Source organism: Gossypium raimondii, chromosome 2, assembly GCF_025698545.1.
Source record: "Gossypium raimondii isolate GPD5lz chromosome 2, ASM2569854v1, whole genome shotgun sequence".
Classification (NCBI taxonomy): domain Eukaryota; kingdom Viridiplantae; phylum Streptophyta; class Magnoliopsida; order Malvales; family Malvaceae; genus Gossypium; species Gossypium raimondii.
The window spans coordinates 35,395,397-35,407,111 of NC_068566.1; the positions used below are offsets into that span (position 1 = coordinate 35,395,397).

At 32.8% G+C, this 11,715-nt stretch overlaps 1 protein-coding gene across 2 annotated transcripts; it reads left to right on the forward strand.

Annotated features, from left to right (window-relative positions):
* The first annotated feature begins 3,374 nt into the window (after nucleotides 1–3,374).
* Nucleotides 3,375–5,005, forward strand: LOC105788520 (uncharacterized). 2 transcript variants are annotated; one of them, XM_012615460.2, is made up of 3 exons: nucleotides 3,375–3,579; nucleotides 3,802–4,468; nucleotides 4,610–5,005. In XM_012615460.2, the coding sequence occupies exons 1-3, from the start codon at nucleotides 3,577–3,579 to the stop codon at nucleotides 4,690–4,692; spliced, it is 753 nt and encodes a 250-aa protein (XP_012470914.1). In that variant the 5' UTR covers nucleotides 3,375–3,576; the 3' UTR covers nucleotides 4,693–5,005. The 2 variants fall into 2 exon arrangements, with proteins under 2 accessions (XP_012470914.1, XP_012470913.1); XM_012615459.2 differs by having other exon boundaries at nucleotides 3,377–3,579; nucleotides 3,802–5,005.
* The last annotated feature ends 6,710 nt before the right edge of the window (nucleotides 5,006–11,715 follow it).

Consider the following 11,715-nt stretch of genomic DNA (forward strand, 5'->3'; position numbering starts at 1 on the left):
TTTATTTTCCTCCTAAACTTTTACTTCTCACCCTTTACTCTCAAATATAAAATCAAAATTATTCAAAAAAAAATCACTAAACATAAATAGTAATAATTTTATTTATATATATTATTTATATTATTAAATTAAATTTCACATTTTATATTATTTATATTATTGAATTGTTTAGTCATATTGAATATTTATATTAAAATTGAATTCTTAATTATGCCATAAAATATCCGTGTTAAAATTTTATATTGTTATCAATTTCACATTTTATTTTTAAAATAACTTTTATTAAAAAATCATATTTTTATATTTAATATATTTTTAATTCCAAAATACATAGTGTCAAGAATTTGAAGATAATTGAAACAACTAAGCAAACAAATAAGCTAACCAGTATATAAAAAATTAATAAATAATTTATGAGGTGATGAAAGTAAATAAAAAATTTGATTAGGGTGGACAAATTTTATTACGATGGGTGACAATGGTTACAAGGATCAAAATTTATTTTTTAAAATTAACTCGAACAAATATATTAGATTCGATTCGATTCAAATTCCATCTCACTCGACTCGATTCGAGAAAATTTCAAATAAAGTTAGGATGATAAAATGAGATTCGAAAACTCGATTAACTCGAAAATTTTTGATTCGATTCGATTCGATCGAATGCTCACCCCTAGTTAAACCCAAAAGCTGATGTGGCATTCTTTAAGTGTGAGCTTCCCAATCTGTTCTTGTTAGGCTCGATTTTGAGGCATTGCTGCAACATTGGGGATTTAGATGTCAAAAATGAGCATATTCTTTTCTCCACCTTTCCAATGTTCTGTTAGCCACCTTGAAAAATAAAATTTCACATTTTCAGTGTCTAATTTGGCAAAAATATATTATTAAAATAAAAGTTTTAAAAGTTCACTACTTAACATAAATATAACTAAAACAATTAGAAAAAGAATACTCTAAATCGCTCTTAACTTGATTGAAATATAAGCTTAAGAATAATAAAATAACTATATATCCTAGAGTTATCAAGCCGATTTGTGATATTTATAGAAATAAATTTTTCTCGAAAAGTACTTGTGCTTTGTGCGAGACAAGTCCTAGATGTTCTTGACTTTTAACTGAACAACAATCTCTGCTATTCTCGTGCCACGAATCACTTCGAGTGTGGGTTCGAACAATCACGTATCAAACATAAAGCCAAAAATATTTTTTTTTTTACTTTTAGTAAGAAAATAATTCTCTCTCAATAGAAGCTAGTAGAATTATTATTCCTAGAAAATAGAATTTACGCTTAAAAAATAAATTCTCACTATTTTTGGGTAGAATAACAATATCTCAAAGTTGAGCATTTTTAGCCCTACTAGTGCTATCTATTTATAAGGAGAGATAGAAGAATCCTGATTGAATTAGTAGAATACAAATAATACTTATTTGATAGAAAGACTAATCCCTTAGTTCTACTAGGAGAGAGGGGTGACACACCATAGTTAAATATACTAGGGTTGCCGCCCCTCATATGTATTATGTGGGGTTTTGGGCCTCTCTTGTATTAGGTTAAATTATATGTGTTTCCTAAACTTTTAACCTAATACTTTGTAATTTAATCTAACTCAATACATGTTTTTCTATTTCCCAAAGTAAATATTATTTATTAAATAAATTAATTTTTCAATTAAATAATTTTCTCAATCTAATTCTAATTTTCTTAAAGTCATGGCAACTTTACAAGAAAAGAATCTATGAGAAAATATATTTAAGTTTCTTATTCAATGGATTCACAATAACCAATTAATTTAATTCTATTTTGAAATTCAATTATTTAATTAAATAATAATTAAAAAACTTAAATTAATTCTCATGTAATTTCCATATTTAGTGAGAGAATACATTCAATTCCGAATGTAACCCATTTCTGTAACTTTACCATTTCATCCATTTCTATTCATTTGATTCTTTATACAATTCATTTCTGGTTTCAACAAGCTAGTAGAGGGACTGACTGGACATATATAATTAGGTCTCAAATGATTTATAATTAAGTTCTAACTTTTAGCCTATTAATTATAAACTCATTTAGTCACGAAGTCATTCCACTATAGTATCGTGACTGAGCTCTCCCTAGTTACATACCATTACGAAAGTTATTCAAGCAGTGCTCGTCTAATAACCTTGTCATAAGCGTTTTACCCTTATAGGATATCGCTAATCTCTTTTGGATAAATCTGTTCTCCTAATATGATCCTATTTTATCTCACGGTAACCATTACATCTTCCTTCATGAAAAGTCAAATACTATTAAATAGTAATTAAGTCATTTATCACAAAGACAAACAATTTGTCACCGCGTTTACTTTTCATCTGTCATGTAATGTTAATGAGAGAATATCATTTACGCATTTCTTGGACTATGGATTCCACTATGGTGAATGATACTACATACTGCATAAGTCGTATACTTAAAACACTAACTTTCGATTTCTTATCTATTTGAACTAAGGCTTTTACTTACATCAAAGTATATGAGTCACGCATACATAGTCCAACATCCACTCAGGATTAATGAATGCCACATTATGAATGTTAGAAGTGAATAAATCCATAAAACAGATATAAGATCTATTCTACTTGAGTCTTGACCAATGCACTGTCAATCTACTCAATCACATTTATGTCTCTATCTTCTGGGATTCATCCACTCTGATGCTTAAGACAAAACATCTCTTGAATTGGACTTGATAAACGACATATTAGTCTTTCAATCAGTTTGCTCATTTCCGATTAGACTAATGACATGTTTATGTTAATCTACTAATGTAAGCTGTTTTTTTGTATTACGTTCCGACTACGTAATACCGCTTAATATTAGTTAAACATTAGATAATTAGTGAGTTAATATTTGCTTCCATTTTTTTATGTGCAAAAACCATGACAATATACAAGAATATTAATATAATTTATGAATATTATTATTAAACCAGTTTATTTGAAAAATATAAATATACATGAACAAAAATACTACATTTAGAGTTTCAGATCCAATAAAATATTCTCATAATTTTTAATCGAATTGGAGACTCGATTAAAGTTGTCATCAACTCAATAAAGGGTTTAATTAATAGTAGAGCAGGGGCGAAGAAAGAACAATTTTTAGGGGGATCGAATGAAATTTTAATTTTTTATAGTCTATATCTTTATAATTTTAAAAGATTAAATCAAATTTTTATAATTTTAAGAGAATTAAAATACAATTTTATATTTATTAATTTAAAATTTTAAAAAAAATTACAGCGCCTAAATTACAACTTTTCATTTAAGGGTGCCGGGCCATGCCAGCCCCCTAAAATGGCCTTGTAGCAGAGTGAGTAAGCTTTTTTATGTGTATAAAGAAAGAAAAAAGAATAGCAATTAAACCACCTGCCTCGAACTCCACCTAGTAACGAAGAAATCAAGACCCCAAATCCGGTGAAAAACATGGGAATCTCCGCTTTCAAACACCTATAACGTAGCTAAAGAAAAAAGGAAACTGATCCATGCAAGAGAAAAGTTGAGCATTGCTATATTATAAAACCCAAGAAAAGAAATGGTTTGTTCTTCGATCTTTACTCATAATTCACTGACATCCATTTGCCAGTTTGGAACTATTTTTTTTTAATATCCATTAATGCTGCCAATAACACCTCTGGCACCATCACTATATCTCACTCATACTCATTCATACGTCACAATATATAGTATATCTACCTTACTCCTTAATTACTTCATTCAAGCTTTGATCCATCAACTCCACTTTTATTAATTCCTGTAGATAACCATGCAAGACCCAATCGGGATTCCCGCTTGTTTTTCATCAGGTGAGAAGCCAACCGACCATGATCTGGCGGTAACCAGGTCGGGTCAGAGTGTTTTCATGTCAGTTTACCGTACAAAAATGGCGGATCACTGTCGTTTGATCACCGTCACTTGGTGCAAGAATCTGTTGCTTCATGGTCTTTCCATATCGGTGGAAGGTCCCGAGGGGGAGTCTCAGTATACCTGCAAAATCGAGCTTAAACCATGGTATTTTTGGAGGAAACAAGGCTCCAAACGCTTCACGGTCGATGATGGTAAACCCGTTGATATCTTCTGGGACTTGAAATCTGCTAAATTCAACGGCGAAACCGAGCCTGGATCTGATTACTACGTTGCTGTTGTTAGCGAGGAAGAGATTGTTTTACTCCTTGGGGATCTAAAGCAAGATGCTTATAGGAAAACCGGATGCAGGCCTGCAAATTTTAACCCCATTTTTGTCTCGAGAAAAGAGCATATATTTGGGAAAAAGAAGTTCAGTTCAAGAGCTAAATTTCATGAAAAAGGTAGGTTTCATGAGATCTCAATCGAATGCAAGAGTGGGGTTGATGATGAACCTGAAATGGAGATGAGAATTGATGGACAATTGGTCCTACATGTCAAGCATCTCCAATGGAAATTTAGAGGTAATGAGTCCATTTACGTCAACAAAACAAGAGTTGAACTTTATTGGAATGTTCATGATTGGCTTTTTAACCCTGGTTTAAGGCATGCTTTGTTTATATTCAAGCCTATTTCTTCTTCTTCTTCTTCTTCATCTGAAACAGTGAGCAGTGCTCCATCAGAAGGGTTTAATCACAATGGATTGTCTGAATATTGCTTGTTTGTGTATGCGTGGAAAGTTGAATGACAGCAAAGAGGCCATAGGTCGCTTCAAAATCAATTCATGTGATTGGGAGCGTATGAATCCCGAAAAAGGGTTGGATTTACTTACAGCTGGGACTGAAACAAGTGGGCAAATTTGGACAAAGGCAGATTGAATACCAAACATGCCTAATAATTCTCCATATCCAGAGGCATCTGCCATTTCCAGGCTCCAGCTGTTTTGTTTTTTATTTTTATTTTTATCTGATCTGGATAAGTGAGCTGTTAAGCAAAGCTCCTTTCAGTACACTATTATGTATGTTTTTCTGATATTTTATATAATATATTGAAGTACAAAAGGGCGATAAGTGTTATTCGTGGGTTAGTGAATGTCTGTATTCAGCAAATCAGTGCTGGATTTTTTAGTTAGGTATAATAGATTTTAATCTTATTTTTAAAATAAGTAACAAATATCTTTTTAAGGGATATTTTAAGATATCTAAAGAGGTCAAGTTCAAGGTGATGTTTGTGTCATGTACGTTATGAGAAAAGTATTGTAAATTATAATCAACAATAACTCGACACTCATAAATGTTGAGTTTAGAGCTTTAAACTTTAGCTAGGTAATTTATTTGCTCGTTGTCTCAATCAACCTATTTAAGTTTTGGAAGTCGACTCCAATAGTTGTTGGCTTTCACTCTATAAATACTCTACCTTTTCTCTTTTCTTTATACCGAAAATTCTCTCGACTCTAAAAAAGTTTTATTATTTTGTACAAGCTTTTCAAAATCGGAACAGTTGTTGAATCGATCAAGCCATTGGTATATTGGTATGATCCGTCAATCTGTTCAATTAAATAAATTATTAAAAATTATAAAAATAAAAAATTGGTACAACTAGCTTTTTAAATCAGTCCGTACTGGTTTCGAGATCAATTGGTTTGATGCCTCTTTCTCGGTTGATACCTCGGACGATTTTCATTCCAACTGGTTCAATCTCATTCAAGAAATCATGATTTTGCACTTCTTTTATTGGAGGAAAAAATGATTGCTTTAAAGTTTATGGAAGAATACATTACAAACTATGTCATCATTAATATAGTAAAGTTTCAAACTCTTTTTTTCTTTTTTTCTTTTTGTAATTTTTGCAAAAATATTTTTAAGATATTGAGAAATTTAATATTTATTTTATGATTTTTTGAACTATTGGATAATTGAGTTCTTCAAGTTTTCCATAATCTAAAATTCCTAGAAGTTATTGCAATATGTATCAAAGGGTGCTTGAAAAATGTTGGTTTATAAGTGGCATCTACGACGGTGAAATTCATTATGATACTAGAGCTGTTAGCTACATTTTTGGAAAGATGGAGATAAAAAACACATATATTCCATTTTCCATGTAGGGAAGTGACTATAACGCTAGACGATGTCACTTTAATAAATAACCTTCCAATAAACAAACATGCGGTAATTAGAGTTCGTAACATCAACCTGACGTATGAGTGCTATCATTTTTTGGATGCCATCCCATCTAAGAATTAGCCAGAGAATGAACTAGACAGGGATTGTGTGATATGCATGTGGTTGGAAAGGCTTGTCCAACCGACCCATCCACCACATGCAATAGTGGAGGAGATAGATTGATATGCTAGAGCTTGGACACTTTGGATGGTAGGGGGAAATGTTGTTCCTAGACAAGTATTGAAAAAATGTCTATTGCATATATCTTTCTCTATTAAAGCCTTTTAAGGCTGTCGGTAGATTTAGTGTAACAGCCTAATTTTCAGTAGTGTCGGAAATAGTGATTCGAGATCACTAAATCCGACCGGTGAGTTTTAAAATCTAATAAATAAATACGTATGAGACAAGTGTGATTATAGAAGAATTCTTGAATTAGTGAATTTTGTGATTTAAAAAGAATTTAAATTGGGTCTAAAACGAGGTATCGTGACTCCGAATTCATAAGCCGAGCCATAAATATTTTTATGGAGTGTCATTGAGTTAGTATAAAAGTTTCGTTAGAAAATTTTAACGTTTGGATAATCAATTAACTAAAAAGGACTAAATTGAAAATAGAGTAAAATTTGTTAAATTGTGATTAAATAGCTTAAGTGACTAATAAGGAGGGATTTAAAAGACAATTAGGCCCAAATTATATGGGTTGGACGGTTGGGCAAGAAAAATCAGCGAGAAAGTAAGGAGAAACAAGGGAAAAATTGGAAACTTTACAAATTAAATATATAAAACAAAGACAAAAGTAAAAAATCTAGAGATTTCTTCATAATTTATCAGCAAAAGCGCCATAGGAGGTCTGAAACAAGCTGTTTTCTCATATTTTTATACCATGTGAGTTCAATTCTTGCTTTTTCTTTGAAATTTTTATGTTTTGTGACTTTCACAACTAGGTCCAACTATTGAATTCATTAGTTTTTGATTCCATGGGTGATTTTGTAAGTTACCATGAATAAGTTCTGGAAGTTTATGATGAATTATTATATATTTTAAGTTTTAATTTCATTATATTATGATTTTATTAAGTGATTTTAGTATAAAATGATTTTTAGGACCTAATTGTGAAAAGGTTAGGAATTGGGGTCAATTCATTATTTTCATTTTCAATCAACACTCATCAATATGATCCAAACATTATACAATTAAGGCATATAATACATTTAAAAATATACTAAATTTAAACCGTACGAACTTACCAGACTAAATTGTAGCAACAACAAAGTACAAGAGCTATTTGATAAAATTTTCTTTTCCCTTGTTTTCCACTTGTTTAGGATCCAAAATAATAATTCCATTCAATTCAATAATTTTAACAGCAATATTAATTCATTTTATGCAATTAACTCCTTTTTGACATTTTTACAAAATTGCCCTCAACATTTCACTTTTATTCAATTTAGTCCTTAAGCCCCAAACATGTAAATTAACCATTTTTATTTAAAACCCACCTTGACCGATTATTCAAAGGTCTCCATACAACCCCTATTTGTAATTATTTCACACCAAGTACAAGTAATTTTAACACTTTAACAATTTAGTCCTTAAACGTTAAAATCGTCAAAAACTACTTTACACAATAGTCCTAACGAACAGCAAAACTCAATAATCTTTCATAAAACTTGATAAACATCTCAATTTCATCAATGGCATAATCGTCAACATTTGAGAGTTTTACAAATTAATCCCCAGGTTAGTTAGATTAAGCTAATACGAGCTCAAAAACATAAAAATTACTAAAAACGAACAAGAATTACCTACCCAATCAAGGTGCCCTAGCTTGACTGAAGGCTTCCCCATGTCTCCATGGCCATTCGGCTTGTCCAACAACAAGAAGAAGGAAAATCGATAATATCATCCTTTAAATCTTTTAATTTAACTTATTCTTTAATTATTTACAAAATTAACCTTTAATTTATAGGTTGTAAATCACTAAAACATGCCCAAAAATGTCCAATATATATAAACATGGTATAATTACCATTTAAGGAAGGTTTAATTGCACAACTGGTCCTTCAATTAAATTAAATTCCAACTAAATAAACTTAATTACAATTTAATCTTAACTAATTTGGACTAAATGAGAAAATAGCCCAAAAGTTAGTAGATTTAATCATGCCACCACCGCCTGGGCTTTTTGACCATGGTTTAATTAGAATATTGGTCCCTTTACTATTTTAAATCTATAACAATTAACTTTTACCTCTTTACTATTTTAAATCTATAACAATTAACTTAGGATAGGCGGTTAGGATACCTAAGCTTGCCATTAACACATGGCTTGTGTGCTACTGTAGTATGTAAGGCACTCACCTATCACGACTTCATTGCTTTGTCGAGCCTAGGTAAACTTCTGCTTGCCTTTGTCCTTGCTCGAGGATACTCCTTCACGACCTAAGGCTTCGCATAACAGCACACATAATAGGTTACAATCAATCTAAAGTAAAACAACCTTCCTACCTACCTAGCACCTCGCCATTCACACCTCTCTAGCGAGTTCACCTCATTTGAACTCTAATTTCTTCATTCTCACTTAACTTAATCCCTAATTCATACTACCTAAAATCATATTTAACATTTATTTAAAGATCTTTACCATTAATTTCATTCACTTGAAAATGGTAGATCTCGTAATTGTAAGCTAAAAGATTGTTTAAAAATGATTTTAAACTCATTTTGATGTAATTAAAGGGTAGGTGTAGGAGGAAGGGCAAAGACTGGAGAAGTGTTGACTCTTAGAAGAGTAGGCCATTTTCTGAGTCTACGCCGTGTCAGTTGTGGGCGATCAATATCTTCACTACATTGGGTCTTCCTTCCACCCTTGGCCTCTTTTGAGTTTTCCTAGCAGCTGCTATTCTTGTTGGGGCAATAGTAGCACCTTCATTCTCCAAACCTCATCTAATAAGGCTAAGACATCCATATTAGCTACTGGAATGGGCGTAGAGGTATGAGAACTGGAAGAAGATCCTGCAGGATCAACAAGAGAATTAGATTGACTGAAAGAAGGAGTGGAAGATGTACCATGACAGACGATGTTCCAATGACTTCGGTGCAGTCCACAATGATTGTAGAAAACGAAAGAAAGCTTCATTATCCTCTTTACTAAGATCCGTGCCAAATTATCGTTGGCATGGTAAAGTCAGGCCCTTTCAGTAGAAGGGACATTGTGGGAGTTCACCCAAAGTAGATCATTCGCCCGATGACCGTTGGGATTCAGCCCTTGTAAATAATATTGGAAGACGTTTCAGACATTAGCAATCTCCCCCAATTTCAGGACATGCCCCTTCCTAAATCGCTTAAATTGTTTCCAAGCAACTCCGAATCAATATGTTAGCTTTGTTGGCAAATATCCTCTAAGGGTAGGGACCAAAAACTGGGAAATCCAAAACCAATTTCAAGCTTACATGTGACCCTCAAGAACTTTTTCTTTTTGAGGTAGAGGTTTGAGGCCTAGTTTTGGATGACGGGCTCAAAGCCTTGGCGTGTATTGAAATGGGCCATTTTGACCGAAGGACCTTATCTTTTTATTTCCAATGGTAAATCTTCTGGAAAATTCCAAGAATGACGGCTCGTTGTGCAAACAACAGTCAATGAAATGGGCCACCAAAGTCCACCAGAAAAGGGCGGAGAGTTACCCTAGTGCAATACAGTACTCGTTGAGGCACCGAACAAAGGAAAGCATGTATAAGCATATGGAAACCAACCTCAAGTAGAAAAAGGGGACCTAGTATTCGATGGATAGCATCGGGACCCCTGGGTTTGATCGTGGCAGTGTTTTGGGGACTATTACTTCTGCTACTTTCGGCAGGACCACCACGGCCTCTTCCACAGGTAATTGTTTTAACCATTTTTTAAATTTTGAAAGAAAGATGAAGAAAGGAAATTACCTTTGAAGAAAATGTAAACTGAAGATGAAATGAAGCAAGAAGATTTGATAGAAAATAAATATAGGGTTTCAATTTGGAAATGTGTTTAAGTTTCAATATTTTTAAAGAACTAAATGTCTGTGAGAAGTTTTAAAATTTAGGCCAACTATTCAAATCCTTTAATCGTAGCTCGAAACTTATTAAGGCTAGGGTTATGGGACGTTTAAAAACACAAGAGTACCCACTAGTATTTGCCCACGAGCCTAGAATCCACCAATTGAGACTGACTTTTTACATTCATGCCAGTTGGGATCCACAAAATGTACGTCATAGACTTCTCAGTTATGGCTAGGTTTGGGCATTTCGCTAAGCCGTATAATACACTTGGTCTAAGGAGATTGGCCATGCATCGATAGTAATGGGGATTTCCAAGTTGGTAAAAATTTTGAGGACGAAATTTCTTGAAGGAGAGGAGAGATGTCACACCTCGAAAATCAACGGATCCAAAAATATAGGTAAGGTAGATATATAGACTGTTGAGCATGCTGTGGTAACATAATCCACCACCCTATTGGCCAAATGACGAGTTAGACTATTGACGCATACTAGTGTTAAAGCATTCGCCCATTGGCAGTATCTAAGGAATTGATCGTAAGATGTTTCCAAGTGAAGAAATATTATGCCCAAGATAGTGCGCGCTTATGATGGGGTACGCCTTAGAGTTTTGTATGAACACTAAGAGCCTGTCAAGAATATGAGGAAGCTGTAGAAGACTTAATTGTCCTTAAGATCACACTGTAGGTGAGTTATCGCCAAGATATGGTACGCCCGATTTGTATGAGTATTGTCCAATTGAATTTTGTATTGAGTTTCAATGGGAGTTTTTGGGATTTTATAAAAATAGAAGTAGAGATCAAAGTAGAAGAAAAATGCCAAGATGTGTGAAGGATTGCTTGTACACTAAAATAAGCCAACTAAACAAATCATCACAAGCAACACGACTAGCCATTTCTCAACAAGAGTCAATTAGATTGATTTAACCCTCCCTATGACCGGTTAATAGTAAGGAAAACCTTTGTTAGATTTTCTTATACCTACCTTTGATTTGGTAGGGAAATTAGAGGGACCAAGAGTAATTTATGAGAATGGGGCATTTCAGATGGTTTATCTATCTGCTTAATGTTCATATTTTTCTTTCTAACCTTAACGTTCTCTTTTTCTTATTTGATTAAGATCAAACTTAGATCTCGTCAAATAAGTAAATGATTTTGCATTCTAGTAAGTCTTACAACTTTGCACTTTACGATTAGAGAAGGGAAGGGTGATACTGGAAGGCCTTGCATGGGGGTTGCATATATTTGAAATGTTAGTAAAATGTCTATAATGGGGATTCTAATGGAAATCTTATGACCTTTTAAGTAGTTGCTGCTACTGGATTAGAAAAGACAATCGAAACAAAAACTCCTGGTCAAAGTAAAGGTAGGTCTCTAATGAGTCTCTAAACTTGAGTCTTGCATGTTATATAAATATGTGTATATGTGTTTGTTGAAAGATATCCAGAAATATGTAAACGAGGTGAACAAAGAGAAACATGATATGATGTGTGTGATATAAGATGTTATTACTTGTGTGTGTATGATCATTGCTTAATACTTTCCTGTTATATGATTCCAATACCTAAAAAATTTGAGTTAT